The following is a 13,269-nucleotide window of genomic DNA, read 5'->3' on the forward strand; positions in this document are numbered from 1 at the left end:
TGTTTGAATAAACCAACCAAGCCTAGATTTCAGCTGTACCATCAAGTTACCGTACCAAAGGTGTATTTCGTATCTAATCACACTTTCTAAAACAGCTTGATACAGCATCATAATTTTACTACTGACCCTTCTCAGAAAATACAGTCTTTGTTGTAACCTAGTACATTAACTGTCAACATGAACATGCCATGTAAGAGAACAATCAAGATAAACACCGAGGTATTTATATGAAGACACTTGTGTGATTGGAACATTGTGAATATATCCACCTTATTTTTCAGTGCGGAAGTAAGCTGTTTTCTGGTAATGTGTTAGACGTCTGGTTCGTAATCCGCCATAAAGAAATAACGAGAAGAATATCAAAGTGCAGTAAACGGTAAAACAGTTTGCACTACAAACCAGTGTGTTCATAATTAAGATACTACATTAAAATAATATGGTAAGACACGCCCGTTTGCAATATCAAGCAGCAAAACAAGCTTTTGTGCAACTAAAAATAGCTGGAAGTGAATGAGACCGGAAGCCAGACACAAAAAATTTACAAATGGCTGCACCCACTCTTAGGGGAAAAATAAGGTGGATACAAGGCTATGATCACCAATTGACTTCGGATCGAATATCATCTCTTCAGTTTTCTTCACATTCACAGTTAGGTGGGGGGGCACCTAAAAAACCTAAAAACGTAAAAAGAAATGTGCTGGTGTTGTGGCAAAACTGAAAAATGACAATAAATGAGAGCACAGATCTGAATATCACAAATAAAATAATTACAAGAAAACTTACAATATGCATAAACTTATTATGTAACTCAAGCACATAGGGGGATTTCCTAGGATATATTCCCTTCTCTGAGAAAACCACACACATTTAGAAAAACAAACTTTATCACTATAATTACACCATCTGCATAAATTGAACACATTATTCTAAAACAGAGCTAGGACTTTTTCCCTTGGGTTGACAAAGCGTTCTACGTTTGTTCAGGATAGCTTAAGAGATTTCTTTTACCCAAATCTGTAAATAACAAATGGTTCTTAGACATGATTTGTTCCACTGTATTTATTTGTATTTCGGTATCACACATTAAACATGATAACATCTGGCTGGAAATCTACCGGGCCCTTTACTGACTCATCATGAACAACTGTTAATGTTTTTTTTTTTTCATCCATAGACAGCAAATTGTGTGCTTGATGCAGTAAAGCCATTAAGTCGTTCAGGTCTGCTGGTACTCTGGCTGATGGTGGGGATTAATGGATGTGATTTGGGAGGGAGAAAGGGGAGTTACAGAGGAGCAACCTGAACATGTCAGGAGGGGGGTTAAGCTCTGGAGGTTAAAGTAATGACCTAAAGGTCAGGGCTAAAACCAGTCGACTTGATACAATTTCATCAGCAATAATCTGTGAGGTGTTGAAGCCTGTGAACCGAGTCTTCGGTGATAACAAAAACCATGAAAATGTGTTAGTCGGAATTTATTGGATAAACACTCTAGCAATTAGTCAATAATATTTTTTCCCTTTCATTTATTAAAGAGCATGATAAAATATTGTCAGTTATTACGTTGACTGTTTTTTCAAGTTATGTACAAAGGCAAAGCAATTAGTATGAATTATGAAAAAAGAAATATTAAGATGTAAAAACAAAGACATTTTATTCAAGGCTTTAATGTCAGCTGATTTAGACTCTTCAAAGGTGATGCATCTTGCCATAAATAAATATAAATAAAAGCCATTAAATGTTAAAAGACTTTGATAGACATTAATATTAAAGTAATCGTGCACTGTTTGAAATAATAAGCTCTAGTTAATTAATGAGCAGACAATTTATCCACGTCCGCAAATTAGCTGGTTAGGGATGTGAATAATTATAACAAAGAATACAGTGGATGAATGTGTATTTTAGAATTGTGAAAAATTAGTTTTAAAACAAACTGATTTAAAAATTTTTTAGCCTTGTTGGGCACTTTTGATTCAACAGTTTTACATTACTGTAACAAGTACACACACACAAACACTGATAAACTAATTTTTTTTTTGTTTTGTTTATAGGATATATATACATACATTTTCTTTTTGCACTGAAACATACAGTAGTCATCTGTCCAAAAACAATCAAATGCAGCAACACCAAGCAAATAAATAAAAATGCTGTCATTGTCAACACTTTTGGGGCATCTGAAACATTATTTACATATGATCATAAAAGTTATGCACATTTACAGTGTTTCACACAACATTATGCTTACAAATTTTTTTTGATAACACTTCACAGTATGTTTCAGATCATTTGTATTATCTAACGCGTTAGGTATTGTGAACTAACAATGAACAATAATATTACAGTATTTATTAACCTAGGTTAAAGTTTTCTAAACAAATTATTTGATATATTTTCATAATTCAAGTTATATAAATTAACACCTGATTTATATTAGGTGTCTTTAACTACTAAGCACTTATGTTTAAATAAATCATTAGATACAATGCACTTATTGTGTACGTACATGATTTTACATTGTACTTACATTTTAAAAAAATACCTGCATGTAATTACAACTGTAACTAATTTCTGTAATTGCGTTTATAATTCAACTCTTGACCCATCGTTTACACCTTAACCCATCTTTAAACTTACCCATACCACTAAACCTGTCCCTAACGTTACCCGTATCCCACTTCAATAGCAGCAAAAGTGTTTAGCAATACAATATGAACACAGTAAGTACATGTTTTGATGTAAGCACATAGTAGTTAAGGCCACCTAATATAAAATGGGACCCAAAAATAATAATAATTAAAAAAAACAAACAAACAAAAAAAAAAAACACGCATTTCTTATTACATTATTTATAATTAACATTAACCTAGATTAATAAATGGTGGTGTTCAAACAGTTATTCATTGTTCATTAATGATAACAAATTGAACCTTATTGTGCAGTGTTACCATATTCTTCCCTAAAACTATCAGAAATGTTTTAAAGGAATGTCAGGAGAGAGAAAAAGAAGAAAGAAGTGCTCAGGGTTCAGAGGACAGACAGCGCTGGGAGTGTGAGCATACATTAATGTGAGTGATGATAACAGCTCAGCGTCGGCTCAGCTGACGGCCTCCGCCTTGTGTTCTGTCACCACCTGAACCTACTGCAAGCATCACTTCCTCTAGGAAACTGTAAGTGAGAAAAGGGGAACATAATTATTTCATATAATTAAATAATGCACGAGTACAATCAGCACTGTATTTGATAGAGTTCGGTTTACACAACCAACTGTGGATAACAGAATACACTGAAAATCACAAATAGTTATGTATTATCTTTAAGGGAGAATTTATGCATTAAACATGCATTAAAATTACATATTTTGTTTCAGGAGGTTTATAAAGAGTCCAGAGGGTTAACTTGCATCTAATGGCTATAATGTACAAGGTAGAATCAGGTGGAAATAAATTAGTGCTTTATGAATACACCTAGCTTAAACTAAATGTATTTGGTTGAAAATACTATGATTCATACAGAGTTGTTACTACACATATCATTATATGTGAATATGCAAAAAAAAAAAAAAACTGTAATATTGTGAAATATTATTACAATTGAAAACATTTGCTTTGTATTTTAAATGTAGAATTTATTCCTGTGATGGGAAAGATGAATTTTTAGCTGCCATTTCAGCATCATTACTCCAGTCTGATTACTGATTCATGTTCAGAAAAAATTCTTATCAGTGTATTGAAAACAGTTTTTTGTTGAAAATGCATTTTGTTTCAGGATTTTATGAACAAGGATTTATGTGAAACAATGTCTTTACTCTCACTTTTGATCCATTTATGTATCCTCGCTAAACAAAAGTATTGATTTCTTTCAAAACAGATCTTGCTGACCCTATCTTTTAAGTAACAGTGTATATATAAAATATTTATTTAATATTTATTTAGTTTGGGATCTTTAATGATTTTTTAATGTTTTTTAAAGAAGTCCCTTTTGCTCAAAAATACAGAAAACAACATTATGAAAAGTAATTTTATATTATCATAAAATTAAATTTTATATTATAATTATAAAATAAAATTACAATATGGTCAAAGTAATATTAAGAAATATTATTACAATTTTTTTTTTTTAAACTGTCTTTGATTTTAATATTCTTTAAAATATAATTTATTTCTGTGATACAATGATGAATTTTCACCAGTCATTACTCCAGTCATAAGCATCACATGATCCTTCAAAAATGATTCTAATATGCTAACTTATTACCAATGGTTGACAACAGTTGTGCTGCTTAATATTTTTTTTGGAACCTTTCACTTTTCATCAATTTAACACATGCCTGCTGAACAAAAGTATTAATTTCTTTCAAACAAAGAAGGAAAGAAAAAATTTACTGACCCCAAACTTGGAACAGTAGTGTATACTGTTTAAAAAAATCTTTTTTAAATAAAAGCTTAACGTTTTATTCGTTTCCAACATTGATAATAAATCAGCATATTAGAATCCTTTCTGAAGGATCATTTAACACTGAATACTGGAGTAATGACGCTAAAAAAGGTAACTGAGTCACAAGAATAAATTCTATTTTAAAGTATATTAAAATAGAAAACCACTATTTTAAAGTGCAATAATATTTCACAATATTACCGTTTTTTTTCTGTATTTTTAATCAAATAAATACAGCCTTGATGAGCAGAAAAGACTTCTGATTACTGATACCAATTTTTTGAACAGCAGTGTAATCTAATATCCAAGTGAAATTAAAACCTGAGTGAGAGAGCTAATAACCAAGAATCCTTATATTTTATAGTATTAGTGAAACCTCCTCCAGAATGACAATGAATGATTCAGTTAAGTCATACGAGCACCACTGTTGTACGTTCTTTACATAACGCCATTCTAGGGCTGATGTCACTCTGTAACCGGGATCCTTCTTGAATAAGGCATAAAGGCTTGTGTGCCCGAGGGCAAATGGATAGAGGTGAGATGGTGAAAAGAGACGACCACATTGAGAGCATTTACAGACACTGACCTCTTAGTGTTGTGAATGGCTGTGCCCCCGAGTACGATGCGTACCCCCGGCATTGTGCGGTTCAGGTTATAAACAGTCAATGCCTCCTCGTAAGTGGCCCCGCCAATTATGAAGACAATAATGTCTTGAGGTCTGAAGGGTGGAGACAAGAGTGTGAAGGAGTACATTTATATAACACCAGTCCATGTTTTTCAGCCCAAGCAAAAAGTTTCTGTATTGTACATTAAACAGATTATTTTAACTGGTAGAAATGACAGACTTATCAACATCAAAACGCTCACATTAAACGTCTATACGTGTGGCCATATATCATTAATGCGTGAGTGTGCATGCCAGTCTATTTATGTATCCATGTCACCTGTCTCTCAGAGAACTTGGCCCGAGATAGGGGAACTGGCTGTCCTTCAAACGACCCTTGATCAGCTGATCCAGCGTGTCATGTAGTAGCGGCTGATGCTGTGTGTACACATTCTCAACTCCCTATTCAAACACATAAACAAGTTCTGAGTATGTGACTACAGCAATATGGCATGTTAGGAAAACACATTGGTAAACAGATGATCTTACCTTAAGTCCTTTGAAAAACTGTTTGGTAATGGACACAGCATCTGTAGGAGTGATGAGGTCACTTCCTCTGACTCGTTTGCCACCATATTCTACCACAGCTTGTACCATCTGCAGCACACATGGAGGCAAAGTTGAGCTCACTTTTTGCTTTTTAGCAATAAAATAACTTTACTTCAGATTCATCTGGATCTGTTATCGTGCTATAGGACAGATTTGGCTCTCACCTTGCGGTGTCTCTCTGACACCCCTTTTCGGTTGAGCTCCTCCATAAGGCTGGGCAGAATGCTGCTGCTGTGTTTCTCATAGCGAAGAGCATAGAGCATCACCAGCCGCACAGCGTCAATTTCAGAAAGCCGCGGGTTCTGCAATAGTCTCCTCACATTCTGAAAAAGAGGAATGAGTACATCTTTAGCAACAGTGTAAGATCTCATCTTAAAATATTGTTAGCAATTACAAGGAAATCTGCAGATGGATATTCACTACCGTTCAAAAGCTTGGAATTGTACGATTTTAGAAATATATTTTTTGAAAGAACATAGTTATACTATCCAATATCACCAAAGCTGCAATTATTTTATCAAAATACAATAAAAACAGTACTATTACGAAACATTACAATTTCAATTAACTTTTTTCTATTTTAATATATTCAAATTGTTATTTAAATGTAATTTAAAGGAACAGTTCACCCAAAAATGAAAATTTTGTCATGAATTACTCACCCTTATGTCGTTCCAAACCCGTAAGACCTTCATCTATTTTCTGAACACAAACTAAGACATTTTTGATGAAATCCGAGAGCTTTCTGACCTTGCACAGACAGCAATACAACTGACATGTTCAAGGCCCAGAAAGATAGTAAGGACATCATTAAAATAGTCTATGGGACATCAACTGTAATTTTATGAAGCTATGAGAACACTTTTTGTAAAAGTAAAACAAAAATAATGACTTTATTCAACAATTTCTTCTGCATGCGTGGTACTCCCATGAAAGTGCATCAAAGACTGACACAGAACAGAAGAAATTGTTGATTGAAGTCATTATTTTTGTTTTCTTTGGGCACAAAAACTATTTTAGGGTTGAACCACTGATGTCATATGGACTATTTTAACAGTGTCTTTACTACCTTCCTGGGCCTTGAACGTGTCAGTTGCGTTACTTTATATGCAGGTCAGAAAGCTCTTGGATTTCATCAGAAATATCTTAATTCTGTGTTTTGAAGACAAACAATGGTCTTATGGGTTTAGAACAACATGAGGGTGAGCAATTAATGACAGAGTTTTCATTTTTGGGTGAACTATCCCTTTAAAATGTAACTATTTCAAAGCTGAAATTTCAGCAGTCCTTACTCCAGTCTTCAGTGTTACATAATCTTTCAGAAACCATACTAATATGCCAATTCGGCTCTCAAGAAACATTTTCATATGTCTGCACTCTGACCTGTTGTGCACTGGAGTGGTCATTCTGGCAGGCCAACTCCTGCTCCACCTCTGACACCTCCATCAGCTGTCTTTCACTGACCAGGCGAGACAGCTCCCCAACCACGGTTACGTGTTTGGAGACCGTGCCTGACATTTTCTTAAACTGTGGGTAATTATCCACAAATGCCTACAAAGGGGCCAGAAAATGGTCATTAAAATCAAAGCTGTTTAATACAATAATAAAAGATCTGGATCAGGGGTCTTCATGGTTTACTCCTCATATAAGATGTGCTACAATGAACAATATTAACTGGCTTCAGCAGTGGTCCACTCACCTTCATGTCAGATATGGACTCTAATTTCTGTTTGTCCTTGGGCTTTTTCTTCTGGAAATCCTCCATCAGGTTCTTGATATTTGTTCCAATCTCACCAAAATTCAGGTATAAGTTCTTATTAATAAAAAGAAAGAGAAAACATCATATAATGTTTCTTTGTTCTAAAAGTTTTATTTTTGTGTGTTCCAAAGATTCTTTTGAAGAAGTCTTTTGGTTTTGGAACATAATGAAGGTGAGTAATTAATGACAGAATTTTCATTTTTAGGTGAACTATCCCTTTAAATAAGGGCATTTCTTTGGAAATAAAACCTAGTACATAATTTCAGGATGCATAGACTCTATCTAGCAATAATATTTTAAATGATGAGCTACTCACATTTGCATAAAACTCATCATTTTCTGCAGACAAGACCACCTCCCGTAGGTCCTTACTGATTCCAGGCACTCTCGACAGGTCTATGCGGTTGTTATTGAGGCCCAGTAGCTCATGAACCATGGCTTGATACGTCCACTAGAGGAAGCAAATGCATGCACATATTGAATTTGCTGCAATATCAGCACACTAAATCATTATGTAACATTTATTTTGCTGCAGTAAGACAACTGTTTTTAGCAAAAGCAAGCAGGACACACTGGCTCCTTTAAATCTCAGTATATAAAAAGAATAAAAAGCATGCTATTAAGGGATAGTTTATAGTTTGAGGCTCGTAGCTTCATAAATTTAAGGTAAAACCACTGATGTCACATGGATTGTTTTACCGATGTCCTTACTGCGTTTCTGTGGCTTGACCGTGGTAGCACCCTTGCTGTATATGCAGGGTTAGAAAGCTCTCAGATGTCATCAAAAATATCCTAATTTGTGTTCCGAAGATGAACAAAAGTCTTATGGGTTTATGAGTAATTAATGACAGAATTTAAATTTTTGGGTGAACTGTCCCTTTAATGTTTAACACTAAGGTTTAACACTAAAAACATACTGTTTTAGCAGTTTTCTAATATAATCCAGAATAAAACCATGGCCTTTATCTCCCTCTGGTGGTCAGTTCCAGGATTTTGCATGGAGATCTTGCTCTGTAATATGAGATTCTGATGTAACATAAGAGATATTGTTTCTTGCCTGATTGAGAAGGGGAGTAAAGGCATCATCACTTCTGTCTAAAATCAGGAGAAGAGGAGATACTTCTGTTTTTCTGAAGTCAAACAGTTCATACTCCTTAGTAATGATTTGCTGTGGAAAACACAAACGGATATCGTACGTTGATACATTTTTATCTGTCATCCCTTTCATTAAAAAAAGACATCTATAGATTAAATCAAATTACTTGTAATGTACAAATGTACATTACTATGGAAGCCTGTTTCTGCCCATTTCTTAAAAAAAAAAAAAAAAAAAAAGTCTGACTGCAAGATGTAATTGTGGGGGGAAAAAATTAGAATTTGAGATAAAAAGTCGCAATTAACTTTTTTATTTTTTATTCAGTGGTGGAAACGGGCTTCCATACATTACAGATCTGAGATTACAAAATAAAGCCTTACTTTGACACTCTCTGCCAGCCTTTTGGACATGTCAGAAGAGAGCTGATAACGGATCATGGGGCATTTCTTCAGGGCCAGCAACACTGATGTCAAACCCTGAGTAACACGAGGCAGTACACTGGGCTCCCAGCTGCGACCCTATAAATATTCACAGAACAATTCAAGTGAGCCTAAAACAGAAAAGTAGCACTCATAGTATATTTTGTGATCTAACAATAAATAATCCCCACCAGTTTTCTGTTCAGTATCATAACATACCTTAATCATCAATAAATATTGACAAAATACATTTATAAGCAACTACATAAAGTTTTGTGTATTTTTGCAACTTTGAAGCCCCCTAGTTATGTGAGGAAAAAACCTGCATTTGTTGCTGCCATAAAGCAAACAAAAAGCAATTTTTACAGAATTTCACACCAGTTCACCAAGATTACACACTTCAAAATGTTTAAGGGGGAAGTGTGTGGAAAAAAAGAAACAAAAGCCATTCACCTTATTAGAAGTGTACCACCAGAATGACTTTGAAACTGATATTTCAAGGTAAAAAAAAATCATACAGAAAAAATATAATGTATGCCAAACAAACTGCAAGCACTAAGTTCCCTATAAAAAGAGTTAAGGATTTTCAAATCTGACAAAAGTCTAATTTTCTCTTACCCTGGATACTCCTTGAAGGTTGAGGGAGAAGAGATGAGGGTTTACAGCAATGAAATCTCCATAGAACTCCTAGAATAACACAAAATCAAACTGATGAGAAACAAAATTCATAAAGTCTGACAACATTATGTGAACACTTTTTTATTTCTTCCTTTTTATGGATGGATAAATTAATAGATTGATAGATCTATTAATTAAACAGACAACAGTACACTAAAGTGGCAGAAATTAAGAATATTATATTATTTTAAATAAATACACTGCTATTCGTGGGATCAGTGAGCTTTTTAATGTTTCTTAAAGTAGTCTTTTCTGCTCATCAAGGCTGCGTTTATCCTATTTGATTAAAAATGCAGAAAAAACTGTGTATTTTGAAATATTATTGCAATTTAAATAGCTGACTTTCTTTTTTAATATACTTTAAAACATAATTTATTCCTGTGATGCAAAGCTGAATTTTCAGCATCATTACTCCAGTCTTTAGTGTCACATGATCCTTCAGAAATCATTCTAATATACTGATTTACTTTCAATGCTGGAAACAGCTGTGCTGCTTAATATTATTTTGGAACCTGTGATACTTTTTTTCAGAATTATTTGATGAATAAAACATTGAAAAGAACAGCACTTATTTAAAATAGAAATCTTTTGTAACAATGTACACTACCATTCAACGTTTGGTGTCAGTAATTTCTTTTTCTTTCTTTATTTGAAAGAAATTAATACTTTTATTCACCAAAGATGTGTTAAAATGCTAAAAACATATAGTAAAGACTTACATTGTTAGAAAATATTTCACGTGACACTGAAGACTGGAGTAATGGCTGATGAAAATTTCAGCTCTGTATCACAGAAATAAACTGTATTTTAAAGTATATTAAAATACAAAACTGCGATTTTAAATTGCAATATTTCATATTACTTTTTCTGTATTTTTGATTAAATAAATGGAACCTTAAGCATAAAAAAACGTACTGATCCCAAACTTTTGAACAGCAGAGTATATTCATATATTAACTATGAAGAAGACTTCACCCACCTGCACTTCTGCGACTACTTCCTGTTCATCTGCTTCAGCCAAAGCCTTTATTTCACTCTTACTGATCACATTACTGAAATCTGCACAGAATTATTTAATTTCCAAAGTCAGTTAAATGCGTTTTCTGACCACCCTTATTAACACAACTTCTTCAAACCCATATAAATGAGAGAGAAACTGATGCAGTGTGTCTACTGATAAATTACTTGTACTCACAAATGAAGTAGACGCTATATTTAGGCCGACGAAGCTCTTGAATCAGGTGCTCTACATTCTCCTGAAACCAGAGACGTTTAAGCGTCAATAAATAATTTCAACAATCTTGAATTTCAACAATCAGTCTAAATCTGTATTCTATAAGAAACAATGACAAAACTGAGAGCAGCTTACCTTTGTAGGCCGGAGAAAGCAGATTGCCTTAAGGTGCTTCATGTTGTCCCGGTTTTGTGAGTCAATACGCTCAAAAAGGTAGACTTCTTTCTGCAGGATCTCAGACTGTGTGTAGACCACACTTACAATACTGGTCTATTAACAAACAAAGGAAAAGAAACAAGAAAGCAATGTTTTGATCACTGTTTGTCACTGGTGGGGGATCACACTCAACACCTGTCCAGGTAGAATACTGACTAGACGTTTTGAAACAGACATACTTCAAAAACAAATGAAGAGTTCAGTTCAGTTGCATTTGGACACATGACATGTAACAGGTCAGCAAATTTCAGTGCACACAGTACTAGTTTATCAGTGGCTTATGCACAGCTGCGTTTTCATAACTTTAAACGTATATAACTATCCTATAGTTTGAATAAACTTACCGTCTCCTTGTCCATCAGCAGCACCTTCATCCCAGGTCCGCTGCTCTCTATCATTTTGGAAATGTACTGCTTGACAGCCAGAGTCACGTTCATTTTGTCGTTGTATTTATGTTCCAACTGTCAGTAAGAATGGGTCAAATAATCAGATCGTTTAGTTGTTCAACGAACGATTAAAAGCTCTTTTAATCAGTAAACTCCTGCACACAAAATTCTGTTGACAATGGGAGACAACTCACTGTGCGTCCTACTACTTCCGGTATACGTAAGCATTCGGCCGGCGTCTGATTTGGGAGCTGTTGTAGTTCAGTGGATCTGCCAGCCTTGCAGGTTCAATTAACTAGTACAACTGATCTGGTAACAGCTTGCTGAACATAACATATATCCCATAATTCAAGGCTGCTACGTAAAACGGAGTAAATAAAGCGCCATATTGGTGAGGGCGAGGGAGGGTTTCTTAGAAGAGCGTAATGTACAGTGTTGGGCACGTACCTTTAAAAAAAGTAATTAGTTATAGTTACTAGTTACTACTCACAAATAGTAACTGAGTTAGTAACTGAGTTACATCATTATAAAAGTAACTAATTACCAGGCAAAATAACTATTGCGTTACTTAAAAAAAAACCTAATTTAATATAACTATAAAATAAATATAAAACATTGTACACTGATCTACGCTATTTTAATGTTGTTGTGGGCAGTGCTGGGAATGTTACTTTGAAAAGTAATTAGTTATAGTTACTAGTTACTTCTCACAAATAGTAACTGAGTTAGTACACATCATTATAAAAGTAGTTACATCATTATAAAAGTAACTAATTACCAGGGAAAGTAACTATTGTGTTGCTTTTAAAAATAAATAAATAAATAAATAAATAAATATATTAAATAACTTGGATGACCCCAATATAAAATATGTTGAATGAAATTTTAATGAAATTAATTACATTTTTAGTTTACTCACCATACTAATATTAAATATCTGATATAATATTATAATTATAATTAGCATTCAACTTTAGCCATTAGAACTTTAGTAATTAGAATAACCATGTATGACTGCATGTTTGTCATGTTGACTGAACTTAGGACTGGTGGTGATATTGTTTGTAATTTAGTGTTTCTATGAACGTTTTGTTACTACCACGAATTCTACTATTAATAACAATATTAAACACACTAAGGTTTAATGAGCTGCTGGGTTCATGAATATTAATCACGTTGTCTGAGTTCGCTCGAACTGATTTGCTGTAATCGAAACAGGGACGATCATTGGTGAGCGCCAGCCAATGAGATTGCTGTTTGCACATTAGTTCCGCCTACTACCGGAGAAACCAGCAACTCTTAAAAGCTGAAGTGTTCCAAAGGAGCTCCGTTGTTTTGAGAGGAAAATACAACAAAGAATATCGTTTACACGTAGCGCGTCAATTCTGCATTGTATAAGACTCTGTCGCTCTGTATCTTTCTTTGGGTGTGTGAGACAAAGTGACGGCTAGTCGTGTGTCTTCACACTAGAGTTTACAGCTCGTCAAATACAGGTACGCTGCGAATCCATTCAGATGAACTGAAAAATAAAATTATAATAATATTATAATAAATGATAGTAACGCCGTATTTTATTGGCAGTAATGGTAACGGCGTTGTAACGTAGGAAACAGTAATTCGTTTGATTACTCGTTACTGAAAAAATAACGCCGTTAGTAACGCCGTTTATTTATAACGCCGTTATTCCCATCACTGGTAATGTATCACTGAACACTCGTGTTTTACCCTGGTTTTACCAGCCACTATTGTTTATTTATTGGTTTATGTGTTCTATATGTTCTGTGTGGACATCTTAAGTTATAATTTATTAAACTTTTATTAATGATCAAACTCT

At 34.0% G+C, this 13,269-nt stretch overlaps 1 protein-coding gene across 1 annotated transcript; it reads right to left on the minus strand.

Moving 5' to 3' along the window:
- Positions 1 to 2,285: 2,285 nt before the first annotated feature.
- On the minus strand, positions 2,286 to 11,643 carry vps45 (vacuolar protein sorting 45 homolog). Its single transcript, XM_051137566.1, has 15 exons — positions 11,394 to 11,643; positions 10,969 to 11,103; positions 10,795 to 10,855; positions 10,579 to 10,658; positions 9,540 to 9,608; positions 8,883 to 9,020; positions 8,464 to 8,574; positions 7,723 to 7,857; positions 7,347 to 7,460; positions 7,031 to 7,198; positions 5,812 to 5,970; positions 5,588 to 5,695; positions 5,379 to 5,500; positions 5,021 to 5,152; positions 2,286 to 3,165 (listed from the first exon to the last, which is right to left on the minus strand). Exons 1-15 carry the CDS (start codon positions 11,484 to 11,486, stop codon positions 3,084 to 3,086), a joined length of 1,707 nt encoding a protein of 568 aa, XP_050993523.1. The 5' UTR covers positions 11,487 to 11,643; the 3' UTR covers positions 2,286 to 3,083.
- Positions 11,644 to 13,269: the final 1,626 nt, after the last annotated feature.

The sequence above is a fragment of the Labeo rohita genome, chromosome 19, assembly GCF_022985175.1.
Source record: "Labeo rohita strain BAU-BD-2019 chromosome 19, IGBB_LRoh.1.0, whole genome shotgun sequence".
NCBI classification, from domain to species: Eukaryota; Metazoa; Chordata; class Actinopteri; order Cypriniformes; family Cyprinidae; genus Labeo; species Labeo rohita.

Excerpts from the sequence above, each read along its gene's own strand:
- vps45 (XM_051137566.1), bottom strand. The coding sequence starts at position 11,486 with ATGAACGTGACTCTGGCTGTCAAGCAGTACATTTCCAAAATGATAGAG. Across the intron at positions 11,104-11,393 it reads TGCTGATGGACAAGGAGACG|ACCAGTATTGTAAGTGTGGT; the intron begins GTAAGTTTATTC and ends GTTTGTTAATAG. Across the intron at positions 5,153-5,378 it reads CCAAGTTCTCTGAGAGACAG|ACCTCAAGACATTATTGTCT; the intron begins GTGACATGGATA and ends TCCACCCTTCAG.